General features: G+C 51.7%; 1 protein-coding gene across 1 annotated transcript in view; it reads left to right on the plus strand.

The window, feature by feature from the left end:
• TMC3 (transmembrane channel like 3) overlaps positions 1-24,044 on the plus strand; it is a 34,815-nt gene extending 10,771 nt beyond the window's left edge. The window contains exons 4-22 of the mRNA XM_027571778.2: positions 492-573; positions 3,285-3,391; positions 4,126-4,224; positions 4,327-4,469; positions 5,889-6,036; positions 6,696-6,739; positions 8,373-8,520; positions 9,861-9,970; positions 11,902-11,980; positions 13,033-13,278; positions 14,169-14,297; positions 14,551-14,618; positions 16,168-16,296; positions 18,098-18,208; positions 18,893-19,018; positions 19,660-19,738; positions 20,751-20,793; positions 21,572-21,827; positions 23,201-24,044. Coding sequence (XP_027427579.2) covers positions 492-573; positions 3,285-3,391; positions 4,126-4,224; positions 4,327-4,469; positions 5,889-6,036; positions 6,696-6,739; positions 8,373-8,520; positions 9,861-9,970; positions 11,902-11,980; positions 13,033-13,278; positions 14,169-14,297; positions 14,551-14,618; positions 16,168-16,296; positions 18,098-18,208; positions 18,893-19,018; positions 19,660-19,738; positions 20,751-20,793; positions 21,572-21,827; positions 23,201-24,044 — 2,991 coding nt within the window. The remainder of the gene's footprint in view (positions 1-491; positions 574-3,284; positions 3,392-4,125; positions 4,225-4,326; positions 4,470-5,888; positions 6,037-6,695; positions 6,740-8,372; positions 8,521-9,860; positions 9,971-11,901; positions 11,981-13,032; positions 13,279-14,168; positions 14,298-14,550; positions 14,619-16,167; positions 16,297-18,097; positions 18,209-18,892; positions 19,019-19,659; positions 19,739-20,750; positions 20,794-21,571; positions 21,828-23,200) is intronic.
• The last annotated feature ends 1,650 nt before the right edge of the window (positions 24,045-25,694 follow it).

Raw genomic sequence — 25,694 nt, forward strand, 5'->3', positions numbered from 1 at the left:
AGGCAAACATAGCCACAGGGCGGGAGGCGCACGAGGGCTCACATTCCGGGTGTGTTCTAGACTCCTCGTCCCCAAAACAGGGAACTGGGATCACCTGGGCAGTTTGCTGGCCACGTGGATTCCTGGGCCCCGCTCCCTAGAGCGGGGTCAACTGGGTGCATTTGGACTTTATTCCTCAAGTCATTGCCACTGCATTTAGTGCCCGGAGCAGGAACGGGAGGAGTAAGACAGGTGTGACTCCGGAGCATGGGCACCTGGGTACAAACAGCACTGCTCAGAGCCCGAAGCAGGTGCCCTCCCCCGAACGGGAGCACGGAGGAGACAAGGGCGCTGCTTCGGGCCTAGTATTGGCCAAAGTCCCGCAAGAGCATGATTAAAGCCATCAGACAGTGTGTCTGGGAGCCTGTGGTCCACTCAGGACCTTAGCATCCCAAAGGCATTGCCACGGTGACAAACTGTGATGTTCTTTCACCCTGCCCCCTCCTTTTCAGCTCTGGCGGAAGTTTGTGCGTCTGGCCTGTAACTTCATGGTCATCTTCATTCCCTGGGAAATGAGGATAAAGAAAATTGAGAGTAAGTCTGGGCGCTCGGAGGAGTCGGGGGCCAGCGGCCTGAGAAAGGTCCGGGCGGCCCGGTCCCTGCACGGCGCCGCCAGGGCCCCCTGCACGTGGTGTGGAGTGGAGTTGGACGTAGGACTGGGGGGACAGACATCTGTCCCACCACTGCCCCTGGGACAAGAGCGGCCCCACATTCACTGTGGCTCTGCTGTTCTGGCCGTTCATTCGGGAGTCGGACCCAGCACGGACCCTGAAGGGTCAGGTGGAAAACCGCAGAAGAGTAAGAGGGTCATGTGAACAACTGCCAAACAAAGCCTCGGAAATTTGCATTTTCTTAGCGGCGATTGGAACCGTTCAGAAAGCATGTTCTGAAAAATAAATAAGTGGCTTTCACAACATATTCACAAACATGTACACACAGCACACGTGCATATAACACGCAGGAAACAAGGCCAGGAATACACCTAACAGTGAGTCTATAGTGAAGAAGGCTGTAAAATTGGGCCACAGGGTATTTTAAAAGTCTTGTGAAGAGACATGGGAAGATTTAATATTTGGAAGATGTGGATTTCCTCAACATCAGTTTACAAGGTTAATGCAATTCCAGTAGAAATCTCAATGTAATGTTTTGTTTTGTTTTGTTGTACTCAGCAAAATGATCGTTAAGACTTACATGGAAGAAACCCATCCAAAAGAAATTTTTTTAAAAAGAAAAATGCAAATGAACTTGCATAACCAAAATGTCCAGGTACATTATAAACACTCCAGCAGTCGAAACTGGAGCATAGCATCATAGATGATACTAGAACAGTTGATTCAATTCTTTGAAAGAGGACGTTTAGACCCTTCTCTGTAAGGTTCCAGGAGCTATCAAATCGAAGATAGGGAGCCACTCAAGAATTAAAGGAAATATAGAGCACGTGATCTCAGAATGCAAATCTGTCTGACGGTGAGAGAAAAGAAGGAAATCATCAAGGAAAATAGCACTGTATTTAATTACCTATAAAAGAAATAGTACATACCTAAAACAACAAAGCTGAAAGCCGACAAATGGAGAGAGAATAATTTTCAGCGTTTCAATGGAAGTTAGCGGTTTTTTTTTTTCCTACACAGTGGGTGGGAATGTAAATTGGACCAGCGTTTCCAGGGGAAAGTTAAAATTTGTAACCAAAGTCTTCATCATGTTTGTGCTCTCCCTAACAACCAGAGAAACAAGAACCACAACAAAAATCAATATATAAGGACCAAGTTGGTGCCCCACCCGGATTTCTTGCCTGGTCCAGCTTTTCTCTGCTGCTCTGCGTGTTGATACTGGGACTCACAGCTGCCCTTTTCCCTGCAGAATTGCCCTGGGCCTGCCCTGTTCCTGCTGCTGGGCGCACCTCACTTGCCCCACTTCCCCAGGCCCCAAGGGAGGGCCTAGAGGGAGGCAGTGCCCGAGTAAGGGGAAGTCAAGTCAGGCTCCTTGTGCAAAGTGGACGGACTGTGTTATGCAATTTGCCTTCCAGGGTTCCCCATGGGATCTGGCGAAGCCAGGTTCCAGGGGAGACCACACCCTTGCTTAGCTCTCCCCCACTACTTCCCCTGCCCCCCCACCCCACCGCGCACTCCCTTTCTCCAGAGAGCACTTCCTCAGTGTGTCACCTGAGCTGGATCTCTTCCTCCAGCTCTGCTTCTAGGAAACCTGCCCTTGGAGGGAAATTATTTATGGCAGACTTACTTACCCTAGTGAATCCCCTACCCGGTGAAAAGTCAGAGGCTTAAGTGTCAAGTAGTGGGGATGGGTTAAATAAATTATGGAAAATGCAGTTGATGAAACAATAAAATTTATTTTATAGAGTATTTTTTGCATGAGAAAATGCTTATGATACATTAATAACTCAAGATGTATGTTGTAGAGAGATACCAATTTTATACAAAAAAATCCATACCTACAGAATAAGAATGGGGGGGCCACACTAAAAGTTTACTAGAAACTCATTCTAGTAGTGATTTTAATTTAGTGAGCTCAGAATAGGTAATGTTTTTGTTTTCTTTGTGATGTTTTGTGTTTGCCTATTTATTATGACAAACATAAACTAAACGTCAAGTAAAATTTCAAGAGGTTTTTTTTTAAGGATGGCACAAATCACCCACATCCTCATCTACTTTCTATGCTCCCTTAGTTTCTTAGTAGAAATTTGGTTTTGAATACATCTTTTTGTTTTAGAATAAAATATACAGAAAAGTTTAGCAGTATAGAAAAGTCGTAAAGTTCCTGTAATTCCTTCACCCAGTTTCCCCTAATGTGAGTACCTAGCAAATTGCTATATATCTTGAAATTAAGGCAAAATAATTCCAAGAAAAATCCTTGGAATTCTCAAAACTATACAAAATGAAAAAAAGATATATCCAAATCTCAAAAGATGCTGATTCTTCTGAGCATACATGAAATGTAAATTTGACAAATATTTTAGGTGAATATGTCATTAGGGAAATTATTAAATTAGGGTTTTTTTTTTTTTTCTGTGCTTGTAAGTGGAAATACTAATGAGCATCTTGGCCCCGGTAAATGACTCTTTTGGGGGAACACTCTGATTGGTACAATCATGACATTCTTCGTCTTTGTCCTGATACCCCAAAAATTGCAGGGTTGCTGTACAGAGAACTCTGCGCTGTGGGGATTGTATACTGTTCATCCTGTTGAGACTGTTTTTCACTGGTCTTATTGTCTGGCCTTTTTCTTAGGTCATTTTGGATCTGGTGTTGCCTCCTACTTCATATTCCTGAGATGGCTGTTTGGAATTAACATTGTGCTCACGATAATGACGGGTGCTTTTATTGTCATTCCAGAGGTAAGAACTAGTCTAGGGAAGTTAAGAAGGGCCATTCGTTCAAAACGAGAGATGTGGGCGTGTCTCGTAAAGCGACCGCCCGCAGTACCCTCATGGGAAGGATGATCCGTGCTTTCAAGCAGGACACAGCCGACCTCTTCCGTGAAGGGCCGGGTAGTAGATAGTTGAGGCTTTCGGTCACACCCCTCCCCTCCCCCACGCAGTGTGAAAGATGATACACGAACTCATGAAACCAAATTTTATTTATGGATATTTACGGATGCTGAGGTTTGACTGTCATATTATTCCTAAGTGTCCCAATATATTCTTCTTCTTTTGATTTTTTTTTCCAGCCAATTAAAAATGCAAAAACGATTCTTAGCTCTTGGGCCACACAAAAGGAGGCGACAGGCTGGGTTCGGCATACAGGCCAGTTCACAGGCACCGTGATGATACAAAACACACTTCTCAACTAAACTTCGTCATCATGAAGTAAATGGGGCTATGTCCCGTGCAGAAACCCAGTGACCTCAAAAATCCACTTGTAGAGACCCAGGGGGAGGACACCCAGGCAGGCTGATTGGCCCACCCAGGATGACTGTTCCCTCAGCGAGAACCAAGCAGAAAGGCAGCTGCAAGAGATCTTGTACATGCAGAGCCTTCCCAGGCCGTGGGGTCTGGGGATCGGCCACCGCTTTTCTCCTGGCCCCTTCCCTGCCCCAGAGGATCACGGGACATCCTGTTTTCTCTACCAGCTCATTGCAGGCCAGCCCTTCGGAAGCACAGCCAGCAAGACCATCCCCAAGGAGCACGTGATGTCTGCTCAAGACCTGGACACCGTCTGGTCCCTGGGGGTGAGGTTGACGCTTGGACCCACTCCTGTCTCGAGGGAGGGCTGACCGTGCGGGAGCTCCAGAACCTGGGGTGGGAAATGACGCTGAGTGCTCTCTTGGCAGGGTTATCTGCAGTACTCAGTGCTCTTCTATGGCTATTATGGCAGGGAGCGAAGGATCGGGAGAGCTGGCTACCGGCTGCCCTTGGCGTACTTCCTGGTGGGGATGGCCGTGTTTGCTTACAGCTTCATCATCCTCTTGAAAAAGTATGGCTACTCAGTTTCTCTCCATATGCCAGGAATGATATGAATGACCTCGATCTGGTCAATAACTTGTACCATCCAGGCATAACAGTACCCATTTTGCAGATGAGGATACTAAGGCTAAAAGAGATCTGCTCATTTTAACCAACACTTATTCGACGTTCACTGCTTTGTGCCAGGTTCCGGGGTGGGTCTGGAGAGATAAGAATCATGTAGGCTTAACACTAATGTAATTTCAGACAATTTAGTAACTGCACTCACAGAGACAGGAGCAACATGGTCTAAGTGACCAGAGATTACAGAAAGCAAAAGAGCATCCTTTGGCTGTACGTTTGCCAGTGACCTAGCTACAAATCCTGCAAGGGCCAGGCTCATCCGTGTCATGAGGCGGTTCGCACACCCAGGTCCTCACTGAGAGGAGGCACAGTGGAAGGAAAACAAAGTGGCTGGGGGTCAGGAGTCCTGCACCATCCCCACCATGAGACCTAGGGCAACTCCCGTCCCCTCTCTGGGCCTCATTCATAAAATGGGCAGGTTGGTTCAGAAGATGGCCCGGTTCCCTGCCGGCGTTCACGTTGTGTGCTTCTATATTGGAGCTAGCTAAAGTGCACGGATGGGCAGGCTCTGAGACCAGGGAGAACCCAGCCCCTCCCGGTCTGGCTCACCTCCTACTTCTGTCTGCCTTGCGTGTCCCAATATGTCTTGTCTCCTGCCCCGTGGGGCATCTTAGCCCCGTGCAGATACAAGTGCTTGGGGTAAAAAACAATTACAAGCATCATCATCACCATCAAACAATAAAAACCTGAGGAGGTGCACAGTGCCCTGGGGGCCTTCGGTTCACAAAAAGCTTTCCCACTTAGCTTCTGGGGGGCCTCAAGGCCCCACCTGCAAGACAGGCCCTTTGCTAGATGTTACAGGTTAAGAGAAAGATGGAGGCAAACTCAGGACAAGGAACTATGGAGGGAAAGGATAACCGGAGAAACAGTCTGAAGGACAAAGGAGGGATGCACAGTCCTGCCTTTCAGATGCATCTAAGGAGCACTGTGGGCTGGAGGGACCCGACTGGCTCCCTGAGGTGGGGTCACCGCCCCTCCATGGGCAGGGCCTCCAGGAAGGCTGATTCACTTCTAAGGAGAGTTTGATTTCACAGTCACACCCACAGCGATGGGACAGGCTGGCCCACTGGGCGCACACCCCTCAGTGACCTCCTGGCCACCACGGTGGAGAGGCCGCTTGGCAAATGGACTCACCCCACAACCGGCCAGTGCCCTTTCCCCACGAGGGGGGCTGAACCCAGCCCCTGGATGGGGCTGCTCATTCTCGTTCACACCAGGGCGCTGTGTGGACGGGCAGCAGTCCTGGGAAGAGAGCACCCAGCCTGACCCTCCTCTCCCGCGCCCGGTCCCGGCCCCTCTCTTGCAGGATGGCTAAGAACTCCCGCAACAGCCTGGCCAGTGTCTCCAATGAGAACTACACCTTCTGCTGGCGGGTCTTCTGTGCCTGGGATTACCTCATCGGCAACCCAGAGGCCGCCGAGAGCAAAACCGCCGCCATTGTGAACAGCATCAGGGTGAGTGGGTGACGTGTCGGGGCCAGGGGAGGTCAGGGCTCCTGCCGCCACGACCATGGCCTTCACCGCGGAGCCGCCGGGCTGCTGCGGGCGCCGGCAGTCCTCCTTGGGGCGCTCCCCAGGCAGGGGGGCGACTCCGCGGGTCGGCCGGCAGGCACCACCACGCACCACCAATCCCATGGAACGCAGGGAGAGACATTGAAAAACTCCTCCTTTTAATTTTTTCATTTCGTCCCCCTAAAATTTCAGTTGGTGTATTTTTGGTACTCTGCATAATGGATTGCGACCATATTGCAGGTACCTGGTGGGTGAATACATGCATAACACGCTGGGGATGTGAGCTTTACCGTTAACTCAGAGGATGAGGTCATCAAATGCACTCAGGGACTTGGGTCTACTGAGCAGAGCAGACCGCTAAATGCTGCCCCTTCGGGGGAAAAAAACTATCTAGATCCTTTCACTTATGTAAATGATGTGCCCTTCTGCCTCCTCTGCCCAAGCCCCGATTTCTTTTCCGTTTACTTATTATTATACAAAGCACTGATGTCAATAAAATCTCAATTAAAAATAGTAAGTCATTTCTTACCATGAAATATTTCTAAAGATTTATGATTAGTAGCAAGGCTAAGCTTTTAATTAGGATGTGTCTTTTCTTAAAGGAGGCTATCCTGGAAGAACAGGAAAAGAAGAAAAGCAAAAACCTGTATGTATGGACCCTCCCCACACTTCAGGCATTGATAAGCTATTTTAGTTTGGTACAAAACTTACCAGACCATCTCTATCTTATTTTCGCACGTTGTCAGGCAGCGTTTCTTTCTCCTTAAAATCCATCCTTCTAGTAAGGTGATATGTGGAAAGACTATAACGGCTCGTTAGCAGTATTTAGAAGTGGTCTTTCCTTCCTTCGATCGGGCGACAGGGTGAGAGTTCTGAAGTTAACTGACTTCTTTTTTTTCTTTTTTAAGATTTTATTTATTTATTCATGAGAGACAGAGAGAGAGAGAGAGAGAGAGAGAGGCAGAGGGAGAAGCAGGCTCCCAAGGAGCAGGGAGCCCGATGCGGGACTCGATCCCAGGACCCTGGGATCATGACCTGAGCCGAAGGCAGACGCTTTACCATCTGAGCCCACCCAGGCGCCCCTGAAGTTAACTGATTTCTTTCACTTAGATGATCAAAGAGATATTTTGGGGTCCAATTTCTAGTTTTCTAAATTAAGCAAAGGCTACTTTACTTAGCAACAGATCCTTGAGGTCTTAAGACACAAGTATCATTCAGTTGTTGTTGACAAGCCTTCCAAGGTGATGTCTCCGAGGAGTCAAGATGCAGGGCCAAGACTCTTGCAAAGGGAGGTGTCATGAGCACCCCAAAGTCATCCAGAGGGCTGGATGGGGAATTGTGCTTTACAGATAGGATGGTACACCTCTCCTCTATCCTGCAAATCCTCCTGGCCACGCTTCTTCCAGTGCCTGCTGCCGGGGGGGGGGGGGAGGGGGGGGCCATGCACAGGCCCCGCCCCCTGGCCGGTACCTGCTGCCCCAAGGCACCCACCAAACCCCCATCAGTGTGCCTGCACGGGAATCTGAGAAGCTGGGGGCAATGCTGGGGGTTGGTGCTCGGGGAGCCACCCTTGACCAGTATGGACAGGAGCGATGACCAAAGCTTCCCTGCTTTTCTGTGGGAGGACCGTCCTGAGAAGAGGCTCATCAGCCCCTGGGAAGGCCCTGCAGTGGCCTCCAGCTGTGGCCGGGTGCACCATACACTCTCGCCCCGAGACCTCCTGGGATCTTGTCCCAAATAAAGTACTTGCAAACAGGCCATTGCCTGAGGCTGCAGGGAAACCCAGCCTGAGACCCAGGGCAGGGCCCCAACGTCAGAAGCAGATGCCCTAACAGTCAGCCAGTTGGAGTCCATGAGTTGTCCCCAGCGTTAGGAAGGACAGGGCAAGCTCCTGTTCCATCTCATGGCATTCGGCTGCTCTGTATTTGCTTGCTCATCTAGACAATAGCTACACCACATTCATACGTGCCGGGCCCGTTCTACGAGCTGAGAATACAGCAGAAGTCACCCACTGCATAAATCTATGTACAGGGTCAGATTCATGACGCTGGTTTAAAATCCTACCGATGGTAGTTGGTCAGATTGGTAAGTCACTGTAGATCCCTTAGGAAATGAGGAATTTGGACCCGGGTGGAGGGGGTGGTAGGGAAGAGCACTGACTCTTCAGGGCCGAGGATTCACACGACGGGAGGTGGGTCCCGTCGCTACCCGGCGTCTGAGCCTCTCGGCGTCTGGAGCGCAGTGCAGCGGACCCGTCCTCAAGCTGCCTCTACCCGCAGGGCGGTGACCATCTGCCTGAGGGTTGTTGCCAACATCCTGGTGCTTCTCTCACTTGCGGGGAGCATCTACCTCATCTACTTCGTGGTGGACCGGTCCCAGAAGCTGGAGCAGTCGAAGAAGGAGCTGACGCTCTGGGAAAAGAATGAGGTACCCGCCGTGCGACCCGTGTGTGCCCTCCCCAAGGGATGCAAGAGCAGCCCGCCCTCTTTTTCCATGTCGTGCCTTAGGTAGGCTAGCTAGAAAAGTCTCCCTGGAAGAACTTGGTCCTCTTGTCCCAGAGCACGAACTGCAAGGGCTTTGAGCCACATTGGTGACCCCAAGACCTGGTTGAATGGTTTTATTGGCCTCGATCGGGAATGGGTCTCATTCAACGTGGCCTTCAAGCGTTCATCCCATTGCTTACCTTTGGGTCTTGCCGACTGGGCTCGGCTGTTCTCAAATGGTGCGTTTCCAGAAATGGACTTCCCCTGCGGATTGGCTACCGTGCCCGAATGTTTTCCACGGCACGTGTCACAGTTGACCGAGGGCCAGCTCTTGAACACTCGGGTCGTTTCTGTTTTTCTGAATTACAGTGTTTCCCAAACCATGTTTGTTTGCTAAAAGATCTCTTCCCTTCGTGTATGTGAATATCCCCATGACGGGAAATGGCCAAGGGGAGAGTTAAGAACAGTCTTATAATTCTTAATATTTGCAATAAGACTACTGCATTCGCTTTTCCTGCAAAGACTGGAAAGGCAGACGAAGCATGGAAGCCATCTCTCCGACCACTGCGGTGGAAAGGAGTGTCATCCATGGGATCTGTAAAGCAAAGCATGTAGGTGACATGATGCTTACAGTTTATCCTCAACGTTCAGTAAAATTGTTCAGAATCTGAGACTACATTAAGTCCTCTTTTCAGACCTCCTTCTATTTCATGCCAGTTAAGTGGGTTATGTAAATATGTGCTTGTGTGTTTGCAGATAGATCATGTTTTTTAAGGGCCTATTCAGAAATTACATCTTTCTTTAGGTCTCACCTCCACGTTACCAACAAAATGTCCTCTTTGGTTGCCTGAAGTGCAGACAAACAATAGCCAGGCATAATCCTCTAGATAATTCTCTTCCACACACAGAAAGAATATTCCATTACCTGTCAGCCCACCCCCCTTTCCTATTTGTAATAGTTGGGGCCACCTCCATCTGCCACCCAAGGTAAGCAGAACGGCAGGGTAGTTGGGAAATGTGGCCGAAATGCTCGTGCATCCCTAGGGGCAATTGTGAGCATCTCGGATTAAGGACAGTGCCTAACAGGAATAAACCCACGACAAAGTGGCGGTGGCCTCTGGGAAACAGCCAACTGGCAGGGATTTGGGGGAGGTTTTCCATGTAGGAACCGCACAGCCCTCGGAGCGCCCACTGACCGAATGGTAGACCAGGAGGCCGGTGTGAGGTAGGCGGGGCCGGGCCAGGGAACCCGGGACTCACGGCTGGCATGCACTCTCTCGGCAGGTGAGCGTCGTGGTCTCCCTGGTCACCATGCTGGCGCCATCAGCCTTTGATCTCATCGCCGCCCTGGAGATGTACCACCCACGAACCACGCTGCGCTTCCAGCTAGCAAGGTACAAGAGCCCTGTGGGAACTGCCACGTGGGGCGGCCCTCGCGTGCCCGCCACGCTGGGAACCCACGTCCCTCAAGAGCCAGGCTTGCTTCGCTGCACCGCCCCCCCCCCAACCTAGCATGGAGCTTCCCCTCTGGATGCATCTCAAGGAAAGCAGGATGCTCCAGGAAAATGGGATGCCACAGGGGAGAAAGGGGGAGGGGAGGAGGAGAGAAGGGGGTAGGGAAAGAGGAGTGGACAGGCTGGTGCCAGAACAGGGGGTGGACAGGAGAGCAAGTGGTGCTGGCGGGCCTGACTGGGTTAGCATGAAAGTGGCCAGGGGCGATCTGTCAATGAGGGCATGTGGCCATGTCCCTTACAACTTAGTTACAAAAATAGGTAAGGCTAGGATGTGGCCTGAAGGCTGTCGTTCGCCATTCCCTGAAATCCAACTGTCATTTCAAAGGTAGGAAAACAGGACTAAAAAGAGCCAGGGGTCTGTGGAAACCTCCCCGCCCTGGGTGGCTCGAGGCTGAGATTCTCAAGATCCTCATCAGCCCCTGGCTGGAACCTGGGTCTTCCTACTCTGCTCAGCACTGATCTTGACCCGAGGGAGAAGCGTCTTCCTCAGCTCCTTCCTCCCCAGCACATACTGGGAGGATCAATTCTATTATTGCATTTGTTCTAACAGCAATCCTATTACACAGATTGGTCTCGTTATTCACATTTAAAACTAGAGAAACAGAGGTATCAAGAAACGCGCGCCCCGGACGAATGAGGGCTCATTCTGGTAATAAGAGCAAAACATATTATTTTAGTTCCATTAAGTCCCATTTAGTTCACCAGCCACCCCGTCACCTTCTGTCCAAGACGCAGTGAGCACCAGAGCAGGACAGGGGGAGCAAATCCTCCCGTTCTTCATCAGGCAGCACTTCTGCGCACACGCCGAGGGTCTGGCCCTATGCTACGGACCCTGAATGCAGAGAGGGACAGGCCCCGCTCGGTGTGCAGGGAGTCATGGGGAGAGCCAGGGCCGGCCATAGCGATGCCCCCGAGGCCCTCGGCTCGCTCCCACACAGGTGTTGGTCAGCCCTGCCCCTGTGGAATGGCGGGGGGCCACGCAAAGCTTCAACTTGGAGTCTTGTCCTCAGGATAAAACTGCTCTCTCTTTTTCACCCACCTCTATTGGTTTCCTGACCCCCTAAATGCGAATCAGTGTCTGTGGGGGGTGTTGGTGAACCTGCCGCTGTCCTTTCCCATCTCGCTGTCCCAGACACGTTTCTGATAAGATGCAAGGCTATGTCCTGGGAAATTCCATGATGCTTCCAAAACCTTCCGGCTCCAAGGAGGGTGGCAGCAAGTCTCGGATTGCTGACCAGCAGATCCCACCTGCTCACAGCTGCCTGCAGCCCCCAGAGCCGCCGACCGCTTAGCCTGCATTTCACAAGCAGACCCCGAGATCCCGAAATTGTGTTCTGCCTTTTGCAAGCTGTTCGAACCTGAGCAGCTCGCCTGCCCCTCCCCTCCATGTTTCAATCTACTTGTCCTTAAGCAGGGGTTATAATCATGCATGCCTCACAGAGCTGTGAGAGCCTGCCTGGAAAACCACGTTAGACACCAGAACTCACGACACTTCAGAGCCCCGCTTCCTCAGCTCACACTCTTTCTGCGACACGAGCAGTCCTAAAATGCCGAGCCAAGCATGGGCCGCAGTGGGCTCACCAGGGAAGGCTAGAAAGGGGTCCCCAGACCCCATCCAACCTGACTATAGCAGGATGGGTTCTGGAATTCTGTATTTTTTAAATGCCCCCCTCCCCCACGATTCTGAAGGAAACCAAGTGTGGCGGCCACTGGCTTAGCAGGACCATGAGAGTCCCTCCTGGCTGGTGGCACGTCTGGCCCGTGGGCTCTCGTGTGCGGTCTTGTCTCTCGAGGGGGGCTTGTGCTTTCAGGGTCCTTGTGCTGTACCTGGGGAACCTTTACAGCCTGATCATTGCGCTCCTGGACAAAGTCAACAGCATGAGCACCGAGGTGAGTGCCCGTCCTGGGTGGAGGCCCACTCCCTGCGGCCGCACACGTGCATACATGTGCACATGCCCACACACGTGCACACGCACGCCAGGACCGTCCCTGTGGACATCATCACCGCTGATACTTGCACTCCGTACACCATGTTCAAAACTCAACTCAGCTGTGGTCATCTTGAGGTAAAAAGAGGAGAATTAGCCCCATTTCCAAGGTAAAGAAACCAAGGCCGGGATTTGGGGCGAGTGAGTGACCCTGCTGGGAGGAGAGCCCGGGACTTCTGAGTCCAGCTCTCTGTGATGGCGCCACCCCACTTCCAGGAGCTCCGTCAGGATAAGCTATCCACAGCGATCGCAAGTGATCCCAGGAAGGGAAGCAGGCTGTGGAGTCATTTAGCAAATTGGGAGAAAATGAGCACTCGTGGGGAACAGTGCAGACTGGGTCCCCCACCCCACTCCGCAGGGGTTTCTGCTCCCATCCGAGGGTCGTTTTGCAGCCCACAGTAAAGCTGCCCCACCTGTGAGGGCATCCCACCGGCCAGGAGGGGCAAGTAGCGGGGAGCAGGAGGTTTCCCAGAGCGTCACATTCCAAAGGCTCACAGGGCAGAACCGGCCGTGGAGACTAGCAGTTTTGGTGTCACATAGACAGGGTCCTTACCCGCCACCTGCTAGCAGACCCACCTGGAGTGTTCCTCTTGAGCCAGGCTGAGCTTCAAGCTCCTCAGTTGTAGCAAGGGATGATGAGTCCGACCTGACACACTTCTGAGGGTGAGAAGATACAGCAGGTGTTAACCTTGGGCGGTCTCTAACACTCACTAAGGAGCAATAAATACTGTCCATTCTGACCCTGTGTTCATTGTCAGGGCCAGCTGCGAGGTGGAGCTGGCCTGGGAGAGAGGTGAGACAAATGGAGACGGAGAGACAGGGTTATAGTGAGAAAGAGAGAAAGGGAGAGAGAGATTATTCCCAAGCGATGCAGCGATATCCTTGGTTGGTGTCTATGATGCTTATTTACAAATACGTAGATGATCTTTTTTTCCTTCTTCCCACCCTCCACAGGAAGCTGCCACCAAAAATAACACAAGCCACTGGATGGATTCTACCATCTTCTTGGCCACCAGGACGGCCCCTGAAGAAGAGAAATGGTCCACACCTGGGCCGGGGACAGGGCTCCCGAGAAACAGCACGTGGGCCCCAGAAGAGACCAGCGTTCCAGCTTACACTTTGCCCCTCTCGGAGGCCAACAAGACCACCGTCTACACCCAACGTCCACAAGACCAGTGCTGGGAGACATACGTCGGGCAGGTGGCTCCCTTTCTGCCTTATAAAGCCCCTCCTCCACACCCATCATGACGTCACTTACTGCTGGAGTGTCATCCATCATCTCTGTTTTGCAGAAAAGGAAAGCAAGATTCAGTGAAGGTTTATGATTTCCTCAGATCAAGAGTAACAATCAGCACATGGACCCACCCAGTGTGAAATATGTGCTGGCCCTGGTTTTTGTTTTTCTTTAAGATTTATTTATTTTGGGGCGGGAGAGAGAGAGAGAGAGAGCACAAGTGGGGACAGAGGCAGAGGGAGAGGGAGAATCCCAAGCTGACTCTGTGCTGAGTGTGGAGCCCAGTGTGGGACTCGATCCCGGGACCCTGAGATCAAGACCTTAGCTGAAATCAGGAGTCAGATGCTCCACTGACTGAGCCACCCTGGCGCCCCTGCTGGCCCTCTTTTAAGGGCCGAGTCCTCATGAGGATCCCGGTATCCTCCTCATAGGCATAAATGGGGAAACTGAGGCTCAAGAGTTGAAGTAAGTTGCCCAAGGACACAGATAGTAGGAGCAGAAGGAAGACCTGAACCCAGGCATCTGCTCCAGACCCTGGAGTGTTCTGAACGGCTCTGCCTTCTGCCTTCCACACGGGATCTTGTGCAGAGACTCTCAGCCCGAGGTATTGCCCCCTGAACTTGAACCACCGACCCCAAGTGGTCTCTCGTGGCTCGGGCTCCATCCTGGTTTCCTGAAGAGTTGGCCTCAGACATCGAAATTCAACTTCAAATTAACAAATATGTGTTGAGCCCCTGTGATGTGCTGGACAGGAAGATGCGGGGGGCCCGTGGAATTGGCAGAAGGGGGGCCCGGCAGGAAGAGGTGGGTGGTGGCGAGCAGGACGTGACAGCACTAGGGACGCTTTGTGTTCCAGGAGATGCTGAAGCTTTCCATCATCGACATGCTCTTCACTGTGGCCAGCATCCTGCTCATAGACTTCTTCCGAGGACTTTTCGTCCGGTACTTAAGTGACTACTGGTGTTGGGACCTGGAAAGCAAGTTTGTAAGTGAGATGCAGAGTCCCCTGGGGACCTTCCGATGGCTAGATTCCCCCTTTGCTGACGTGGCTGGAACACAGGAGGGGGCAGGGGAGGGCGCACAGAGCTGAGTCTCCTTCTCGTTCTCACACTGGTTGCTAGGGCAATCTCTCTCTGTCCGTGGGAGCAAAGGATCCTCTGCATGTGACTATCATGACCTGGTTTGTGCAAAGAACCATGGAGGGTTTTTTGGATGCAAAAGTTCATTTTCTCTTGTAGCCTGAATATGGGGAATTCAAAATAGCGGAGAACGTGTTACATTTAGTCTACAACCAAGGAATGATCTGGTAGGTACCAAAGCTTCTTATTGCCTCTGCTTGCATCTCCTCTGGGATAAGATTTTGATTTACTTGGTCTGGACGGGACATGCCTGTAATAAACAGCCATAAGAATCAGGAAGGACATAAACTGTTCCTAATGAAACCATTTTGCTGGCATAATAATTGTAGTAATGGCTTTCCAAGCATTTTGCAGAAAGGAACGATGAAGGAAATAGTCTGTGTTTAGGCCACTACTGGTCATTGCCTATACACACACACACACACACACACACACACACACACAAGAATCATTCGAATAAGCTGCTGGGGAGGGTCTAAGCTGGGAGGAGAGGCTGCTGAGTCCCCAGCAGGGAACCCAGAAGTGACGTGTCACAGCCGGGACCAGGCCTGCCTTCAGCCCCACACTCTCCCTCCCATGTGCCTCTATATTTTCACTGAGACACCGAACCACCCTCCAGACCAACAGACCCATCCTAGCGTGAGGCCCAAAATGGGCGATCTGCTCATGCCGGCAACTCCTGGCCAAGACAATCCTGTTTCTAAAGATGCTGAGCACCCAAAGGGGGCCATGGGATCCACACAGACGTGTCCGTGTGTGTGTGTGCACAGCAGGGAACTCCCTGAGTCATCCCTCCGCCCCCAGAGGGATCTCGTGCAGTGCTGTTTGTTAAAATACAAGCAAGCAAAGAAAAGGAAGTTTCCATACCTCTCTTTTTGAATGCTCCATACATTTGGAAAACACAACCTCTCTTCATAGTCATACAGCAAAAGGCAGGGAATAGAGAGGCATCAACTAATATTTCTTCAATCAAATTCTATATCCTTAGAGTCCGCTCCATTTTGCAAAATTTTCACAAATACAGTATTAAAGATAATGCATAACATGTATTTAATATTTGCTAGATATCAGGCACTTTGATAACTACATTAATCTCACATCATCACAAGAGGAAAGGTGAGTATGATCCATGAGATACTTTGAGAGGGAGAAGCCACATTCGTATACCTTTTATTACAGTATATCATTATCATATTGTTCTATTTTATTGTGAGTTGTTAATCTCCCATGGCGCCTAATTTATACACTCAACTTTATCATAGGTGTGTACTACATACAGGGAAAAACAGTCTCTATAGGGTTCAGCTCTATCTGCTGTTCTGGGCACCCACCCAGGGTCTTGGAATGAACCCCTGTAGAGAAGGGGGGCCTACTGTACCGTTTTGTAAAAGCAAAGATCCTTTTCGGATTTCTTTCTATTAGTGAAAACAGATACTAAGGTCAGTCTGTCATAAAAGCAGAGTGGCGTAACGCAAACCTTCAGACAGTGGGGTCGGCCGTAGTCACCCCTCGCCAAGAGCAGAGGGAGAGATGAGCTCAGGGTACGCAGGTGCACATGGGGTGCTGTACAAGGGGACCCCGGCTGGAGGGCTGGGTCCATAGACCTCTCTGCGGCTTCTCTAGGTCCTCAGGCATAGGGTAGAAACCCCAAAGTCTCAGACTCGCGATGGGCGGGAGGAGGCCGGGATGCTAACCAGCTTTCCTCCATGGCTCCAGGATGGGGGCTTTCTTCTCCCCATGCCTCCCCGCATTCAACGTCCTCAAACTGATTGGGCTCATGTACCTGAGGAGCTGGGCTGTGCTGACCTGCAACGTGCCTCACCAGCAAGTGTTCCGAGCCTCCAGGTCAGTGAGAAGCAAGTCTGCCCCACACAGAGAACGTCCGCCATCTGCACCCTCTTCACTCGCAGGGCGACCCCCAGCACGGGGCTCTCCAGCGGCCTGCCTCTCAAGCTCTTGTCTGGCCCCCCATTTTATCTCGTCCCTGAAACCACTTCCAACGCCCCGCCCTCGGATTGAATCATTACCCCTCTTTTTTTTTTTAACTTTTTACTGGTTTAATAACCATTTAGAAAATGCACAAGGCATAAATGTCCATTCTGATGGATGTTCACAAACCGAACACATGTAACCAGCACCCAGATCAAGACACGGAACAAGAAAAACGCCCAGAGGCCCCCACCCCTTGTACTCAATTCCACTTGCTACCAACTTCTGAGGGCATTAATGGTTCCCAGTTCCTTCCTTTACTTAAATGGAGGTGCACACACTCTGGGCTCTTCAGTCTCAGGCTTTCCTCCCTCAGTTTTGTGCTGGGGAGACTCAGCTCATGGAGGAAAACACCCCAATGTCTTTATCCACACTCCTGCTGGTAGGCACATGGGTCGTTCCCAGCTGTTGGCTAGAAAGGATAATGTTGCCTTGGGCAGGCTCCTCGGTGTCTTTGTTGGGGATACACTCGGGGTGCTGCGGTCAGCTCGCAGGGCGCTTGTGTTTTCATTTTAGCCATTTTGGTGAATTCATAGCACACTTTGAACACACCGATCAGAGCCCCATTGTTTTATTTTGACATAATAGTTATTTCTGTGGGTTTGTATCAGTGGCTTTCAAACTTTTGACCATGAAATGCTTACATGACAATGTATTTATATTTTATCTGGTGACCAGGACACGTGTACAGGCATACATTTGTACATATGTATATGTTTTTATATATTTTATATGTGCACGCATATATATATTTATATGCATATATATACACACATATATAAATGAATATAAATATAGGCACCCCCCATATATAGTATGTGTGCATATTCATTATATTCATTCACATATATACCTATATATAGGACATAGAGAAGGTTTCACAAATTAACAATTAACGTTCACCTGCTTACTACCTTGTATGTGCTCTGATATTTTCTATTCTCTTCTAGTCCAGTCTATTTCACTAAAGAGAGAGAGAGAGACATACAGAGAGACAAAGAGCGCCAGCTGACCATCTCTAGATTGACCACTCATCCTCTTCCCAGAGCTGTGTGCAGGGCCTGGCACACCCAATAATTCGGAGCCATTTCTGGGGACACCTGGGCAGCCAAGTTCCCTGATACCAGCGTAGAGCTCAGGGCCCAGGGCTTAATCAAGCAGAACAATCACCCTGAGCAGCCAGAAAGCAGAGAGGATAAGAGGTTGGGCAAAAACCACATCCAAGTGAGAGAGGAGCCTAACCATCCTTAGACATAGGAGACAAGTTCGAGGCTGGGAACAGGAGGGGGGATCCATCAGGTAGGGAGCAAGGTGGATGGAGCAAACGTTCTAAGATTTTTCAGTGAGTCAAGCTTCTATGGGGATGACCAAGGGTTTGCCACTCTCTTGGTTTGAGGTGGACAGGTACTCAGCAAATGTTTAGTAGATGAACAGCCGGGGCTGGACCATCTATGAAGTCCCTTTGGGCACCGATTTCCAGTTTGCTAAAGCTGCCAGCAACCCTATGACAGACCCTTTCCTAGGTAACAGCGGGAGGAAGACTTTTCTGTTCATAATGGGTCAGACGTATGGTTTTGGTATTGGTTCTCTGGGCACATGCATCAGCAGCAGCCGGCCACAGAAGGAACTCACCACGTGGCATGCGGTTTCTTTGCAGATCCAACAACTTCTACCTGGCGATGCTCCTGTTCATGCTCTTCCTGTGCATGCTGCCAACCATTTTTGCTATTGTTCGGTACAAGCCGTCTCTAAATTGCGGGCCGTTCAGGTAAGTTACTTTGTTCTGTCTGCTCTGCCTGGAGTGACTAACGGCTCTAGGGGAAGGGCCCCTGCATGGAAACGAATTCCCTTCCTGACTGATAGAACAGGTCAGCAGCAGAGAAAGAGCTCGAACCACAGCTGGTGAATCCAAGACCAGTGCTCTTTTCTTGACAGCAGGCTGCCCTCAGAGAGGCTCCCCTCTGTGCTCATCTCGAAAAGATACAGACAACTCAGTTAAAAGCAACATGGGCAGGGGCTTAGCTCCTGTGCTACAGAGAAATCTGTCTGGTCAGATAAGCCACATCACTTCTGATTCTACGTTATTTATCTATCCGCATCATGGTAGCGATTTCTAGACATCTCTACCTAGCATTTGCTTTAGGTCAGTTTCAAAACCATATACGACATTTAGAGGCCAGGTTTGTATACATTATTAAACACACACACACACACACACACACACACACACACACACTGTGGTCACTGACGCCCCCTTCAAATCTAATATCAATCAGTTAGTTCCTATAAAATCTTCTTAGGAGTGTTACGTATCCCTCAGATCGGGGTGTTTGCCGTACCTCTGTAACTGACTTTGAGGACAGGACCTCTAGCCTTATAGCTGTTTCTTGATGGCTTTGCCACATCCTTCTGCTCAGAGCGATCCCATCTGGAGTTACGTCTTTTCTCGCAGTGGACAGGAGAAAATGTATGACATCGTTTCGGAAACGATCGAGAAGGACTTCCCCGCGTGGTTTGGCTCCGTGGTGGGCTACGTCAGCAGCCCTGTGGTCATCCTGCCTGCCGTGCTTCTGCTTTTGTGAGTAGCATGCACGACCTCCCAGCCAGCTTGGCCAACAGAGGAGCGCTGCTTTCCAATAATTATAGAAAATCGATGACTTCATTGCAAAGTCACGTACAGAGCCTGATGATCCGGGCAGGGACTGAATCACACAGGAGCCGGGGAAGTCCGGGGGTCCTGATTCCTCAGCCGCATTTGGGCAATCGCTGGGGCCACAACAATGGGGCTGCACGTCATTACCATTGTCCCATTGGACAGAAGTTGAAATAATCTCAGAAAGGGGCCTCACAATGCAGCTGGGTAGCTTCTGCTTGTTTTTGATTTAGAGGAAACAGAGCGGCGCGCGGGTCCAGCACTCATAGCATGATACACTGTAAAACGCCCCTCCCGTCCCCACCCCTTCCTTATCCTTACGACTCTGCAGAAGTCCAGGTCAGAGGAGGTCGCTGGGAAAACCAAGAGGAAGAAGGAAAGCAGCCCCCTCCTGATGCTGGCCAGCTTGAGCCTTCACTCACACCTTCCTCCTTGAGGGTGGGGGTGGGGTGGTTCCCCCACATGGAACCTGGGGACCTCTGGTGCCTGCCCACCAGCCTGGCAGGGAAGGTGCCCTGAGCCCAGACCCCGGGTGGGGCTCACTCATGGCCCATGCTCTGTTCCAGCATGCTCATCTATTACCTTCAGAGCATCGCAAGGTCCTTAAAGCTCAGCAACCAGCAGCTCCGAATGCAGATCCAAAATGCAAGTATCAGATCGTCTTTGCCTTGTCATGTGTGTCAGCCACACGCCAGGTCTGGCCAGCAAGGGAATACGGGTGAGGTCCTGTTTCCAAATCACGATGAGTCTTGGCCACCCCGGGGGCGTAAGGCCACGCCTCCCCCAGGCTCTGCAGAGTTATTTCTAAGAACACCCAGGGACAGCTGCCATCTGCCCAGAAACTAACAGACTCCGGCTTTTCCTCTCCCAGGGGCCTTGCTGATGCCCTGAGCACTTTGGCGCCCTCTCGTGGCTGCCCCAGCCTGTGTCAACCTGGACATCTGAGCCCACCCGCTCTGCTTGGACCCAAAGACACAACTTTTCCATGACTTTTAGACTCTGGTCGTCACTATCCTCTCTACCGTCTGGGACTTCGCTCTCAGAACGGTCAGAGGGAGGCCGACAGGTCCAGTCTCTGCACACCGCGCCGCCCGCCCCCCCCCGACCCCACACCAGGCCAGGACAGGGGGAGGCAAGGGAGGCACCGGCCCTCAGGCTCATGGTGACACTGCCCCACAAAGCTGGGAGTGGGTGTGTCCCTTGCCCCACCCCAGTCCCAGAACTCTGTGCAAGAAATATCTGCCTTTTTCAGTTTTTGAAAGCATACTCCATGAATATCAATTCATGTAAAGAAACAGTTCCAGAAGCAATCGAATAAGAAATGAATTTGGAGCTGCAAAGGGCATTTTTGGGGAAACATACATTTCCCCTGTTGTCAATCTATACTTTCTCTTTTGTGTTTCAGGTTAACCATATCGGTAGAGTCTAAACATGGTCTAAAAATAAAACTTGCTAGGTAAAACTTCAGCTCTTGGGTGTCAGCATTATTCATTCAAGTAACAGGTCTGAGTCCCGAGTATGCTGTCCCCAAGTGACAACAGGTGTAGGGACATGACGTATGACACATAAATCTCCCCCCACTCTCCACCCAAGATTAGTATTATTATTTCTTCCTGCTATATCCAAAACAAACATATGCTTATCATTTGTATTTTAGGCCAGATCTGAAGATAAAAAGAAGGTTGCCCAAATGGTAGAAGGTGAGTAGAAACAGAAAGGCCAGGTGTCTCGGTCAGTGACACATTTAAAAACACAGCAGTTTATGGTATACCACCAATGATAAACTGTGGTTTTCACAGTTAACTAGGCACAATGAAATAAAATCTAGGGTTATAAATCTTGGCTTAAGTTTACAATTTTTACATCATACCCAGGCCTGTGAATAACACCAAAACATGTCTGAAAGCAGAAGGAAGTTTTGAGGTAGGGGAGGAAAAGAAACCCAGAAATCTGGAGAAAACCCCTGAGAATGTCTTTGTCTTGTTCACTCTTGTGTCTTTCCCAGTGGCCATTTCTTCCTGGCAAGACCCCTCCCCGAGTCTCCACCCCAGGGTCCAGCCGCCCGAGGGCATGCCCCTCTGTCCCCCTCCCGCACGCAGGGCAAGGCCAGATGGGCACACCCAGCCACCCACACAGCGGGCACACCTGCTCTATCCCAATTCTCCAGCAGCACCTGGACAAACTTGCTCCCACCCAGGCTCCCTGAGGGAAGAGGACAGAGCCTCCTTACAGAAAGAAGGAAAACAGAAAGCAGAAGGCTGGTGTGGCCGGAAGGGAGGCAAGTGGGCAGGGATAGCTCGAGGGAAACTCAGCTGCCCCTTGGAGCCCCTGAGGGACCACGGTATTGCCCGAGGGAGGGGTGTATCTGCGAGCACATACACTTGTTTGCAGACCCAGCAGCTGGAAGTCAGCACACGCTTGCTGCTCCATCAGCCTGCATGCGTCACGCCCTCCTCACATCCTACCCTCCCCCTGCAGCCCGAATCCAAACCCAAGAGGAAAGCAGCATGAGGCTGCCAAAGGACAGTGACCTCAGCAGCCGGCTGTCCTCGGCTCACTCGGTGGCGCCCCAGAGCAATGGCACCGTGGTCAGTTTGGACTCATCCAGCAGCAAGAGAGGCAGGGGGGAGACCGCCGCCCAACGCACGCCCCCGAGTCCCCAGCCAGGCCTCGGCAGCCCCAGCTCACCTCTTCCTGGCACCTCCCAATCCAGGCTGGAGCAGGACGCTAACAGGTGAGCTGACCCGCAGCACAGCAGGAAACCCGCCTCCCTGGCCGTGACACCTGCCAGGGAGGGCTCAGGACCATAAAGTACAGGATAAGAAGCCCTTAGGGATCTGAGGGTCTCAGTGGTTTCAGGGGGCCGGGGCCATCCGATTCCAATTCTGCCAGAAGGCCCCGGGGCCAGTGGCTATGAGACAAAGTGTGTCCGACGGGACATTCTTCCTCCTGGGCCTTCTGCCAGATAACCTCTAAGCAAACGTTCCTGCCAACCTAGGGTATGTATTTCTATAGCCCAAGGGGGGGAAATGCCTTTTATAATTGTTTCTTTATTATTTTTTAACTTCACAGAGGCCATAGTATTGGCAAGATCTTTTATATTTTAGCTCTAGGCTGGCCAAGTTAGTGACAAGATCGCTCTGTATTACACGGGGTCAGTTGTCTCGGCTTTACTTGCGCAGACGACATGGGTCGAACCCTGGGTCTCCTTCATGGAGGTGGGGCTTCCGGAAGATGCACTGACCCAAACTCATATAGAAAACTGTATCGGATCTGAACCCTGGGTCTCCTTCATGGAGGTGGGGCTTCCGGAAGATGCACTGACCCAAACTCACATAGAAAACTGTATCGGATCTGAACCCTGGGTCTCCTTCATGGAGGTGGGGCTTCCGGAAGATGCACTGACCCAAACTCACATAGAAAACTGTATCGGATCTGAACCCTGGGTCTCCTTCATGGAGGTGGGGCTTCCGGAAGATGCACTGACCCAAACTCACATAGAAAACTGTATCGGATCTGAATGTGACACAGTGAATGCCACACGGCTAAAATACAGGGGTTACGGTATGTTGGGGTTTTGGCTTTTTTCCTTAAAGACAATGGCTAGGTTAACAGAGGACTGGAAATCTTGCTATAGGAGGGTTGTCTTCGTGTATCTGTGGGGCCTTGACAAGGAGGAGGGACTCCGTTCCATTGGGTGGGCGGCCCGAGCAGCCGGACAGCTAGGTGCCTCGCCGAGACAGTGAGGGGCAGCGCTCCTAACAGGCACTCCACAAATGTTAGTCCCACTATGTGCTCCTGGATGAAAGGGGGCTCCCTCATGAAATATATTAGCAAACCCCCTACGTCCTACCCCCTCCGTGGAGAGTCACTGTGCACGTCATTCCATCATTCCATGAAGGGCTCTGAGAATCCCAGGAGTAAAGACATCTGTGTAGCCGCGTTCCCCAAACGCTCCCATGCGGCCACCCGCAGAACACGCGTTAACAGTCTGGGACATGGGTCAGCGAACAGGCCAAGGGTGCCGCTGCCCCCGCTCGCCGCGCTCCCAAGGCACGGGCTCGGCCGGCACCGAGGGCTTGGGGGGCCTCACCACCTGTCTTACAGGTGTCTGCGTGGTCGGAGCACGAGCGCAGGTGACCAGCACGAGAACAGGTCCTGCTCCCCCAGGATGCGGATGAAGCACGCTGAAGTTGTTCACTCAGAACCTCTTTTCCGAAGAGACTTTCAGCAGATCGACCCCCCTCTTCGTGGACCGGGGCTCTCGGTCGTGGTGCCGCGTGGTCCCAGGGCCTGCGCCCCCAGATACTACATCATTAATGAACGAGACTCTCGCCAAAAACCCCATCCCACTTTCTGGCCAGAGAGACATTTCAGGATGGATGCCTTAGGGCACATGGTGGAGATGTGCCCCGGGACCAGGCGACAAGGTGTGTCCTGGGCCCCCCAGCAGGGGCACTCTCCACAGCTGAGCGAAGAAGAGGAGAATGCCCCGAGGAGAGAGTTGGTTCAATGGTCTCTCCACCCCCAGTCCCTGAGAGGCCTCCAAGGGGCTCCTCATCTTTATGTCGGCGACAGGTCAGAAAGTCAGACCCTGGTTCCCGAGCACCAGAGAAGGATGCATTTCAAGTCCTGGGATGATGGCTTTGAGGCTCCACTCGACAGGCCGGTGTGTGGGCACAAAAAGCCACGCTCCCGGAATTTCCAGTCTGCACAGCATCCCCCAAAGCTCAGAGGCAAGCCCAAGGTTGAGCCCTCCCTCACCGAATCCGATTCCGTGTCGGCGGCGTCCAGCAGCGACCAGCAAAACGGCGGCAATGACCAGTCCCTCCAGGTCGCCCCCAGCCCGGCCAAATTCCGTAGCTCTGTGGGCCAGCTGGGCAGGAGGAAGGCCATCCACAGGCAGGAGCTGGTCGCGGATCTGAACGACCTGGTTTGTTCCAACGTCTAGGGGCTTCTTCTGGTGTCGCAGTCACAGAATCGGTCCCGCCTTCAGGACGGAGACACGAACCCGCAGCCCTGAAACAGGACCACAACGCCCCCCTCTCCAGCAGGCGCCTGCCAGTGGGCTGTGTCCAGGGACTCTTGTGGCCAGCGCCTCTGAACCACTAGGCTGTCCTTTCCAAAACGTCCTCCATCCCGGGTGGCCACAAATCACAGGCAAGCCAGACAGCTCATCTGGATGGCAGAGCCCCTTCCGAGATGTCCGCACCCGTCATCCATCCCATGTGCGCACCGCTTGGACCACCGTGCCGGGGACGTCTGTTTCAGCACACGGGGGCTCAGTCCTCCCCGATAAGCGCCCGGGACTGACGCGCCTGCCATTCAAGATCTCGCAGTGCTTCATTAGTTCACATGAATCATCGGGTTTTGGAATGGCAGGAGTAACTAAAATTGGAGAGCTTAGTATACTGTCTACCACCTGTAAGCACATCTGTATTAATGAATCAGGACAGCTCTATAGAAGGTCCCAGAATCCCCGAGGCTTATTGGTTCCTTTAACCGGGAAGGATGGGATTCAAGCTGGTTTCAGGCTTCGCTGGACCTGGGGGTCAAACACCTTCAAGATCCTCTGTCTTTTCGCCTGTAGGCTCTCCTTGTTTGTTGACCTCATTTTCCCCTGGTGACAACGGGCTTCCTCCAGGTGGTATAGGTGGAAGAGGATTTCGGAGCCATGGATAATGGCAGGCTTATGCCACCCAGCCGAGGAGCCCAGGGAAAGAACAGAGGTGTCCCTCCCCACTTCACACCATCTTCACCTGTGATAATGGCTGGCTCGCCTCCCGCGGGTGTGGGGCAGGGTTCTGCAGGAGTTTGGGTGGCTCTGCTGTGGTCAACTGAAGGGCACCCCCTAGTCCCATCTCCAGGATCCCTCTTTCCACTCTAAATTGCGCCTTTCGCGTTTTCTCTCCTCCACCAGACTGAGTGCTTATGGAACAAAGGCTGTCTGTTCCTTTCTGCGCCCCCAGCCACTGACACATCCTGGGTATTGTGCTCCGTTTCTACCCCTGCGTAATGGCCCAGAGCGACCGACCGTGCATTAACATCTCGCACTTTCCGTGGGGCGAGGGCAGACACAGCCTAGCCGGGGGCTCTGCTCCGGGTCTCAGGCAAACTGTCGCCAGGCATCTCCTCTGAGGTGAGGGGTGGAGCAGCTCATGTGCTTGTTGGCAGAATTCATTTGCCTGAGGCTGTGGGAGGTCCTCTCTCCCCTGCTCCGTGGCCCGCTCCCCAGCATGGCTGTCTGCACATTCAAGACCAGCAAGAGAAAGCCCCTTCAGCTCTGAATCTCCTTTTCTGGGGAAATCCTGGACGCTCTTATAAAAGACCCCACCTGATCAGGTCAGGCCCAGCCAGGATAATCTCCCTTTCCATTACTTCAAAGTTAACTGCTCAGAGACCTTAATGACATCTTCAAAATCAGTTCATCTTGACCATATAACAGAACCTAATCATGGGAGTGAAATCTCATCCCATTTGCCAGGGTCAGCACACTCGGTGGGAGAGTACATGGGGAAAGCACGTCAGGGAGCAGGAATCCTGGGGGCTGTTTCTGAATGCTGCCTGACACAGATACTTGTTGAATGTCAGCGGGTGGGTG

The sequence above is a fragment of the Zalophus californianus genome, chromosome 6 (assembly GCF_009762305.2).
Source record: "Zalophus californianus isolate mZalCal1 chromosome 6, mZalCal1.pri.v2, whole genome shotgun sequence".
NCBI lineage: Eukaryota > Metazoa > Chordata > Mammalia > Carnivora > Otariidae > Zalophus > Zalophus californianus.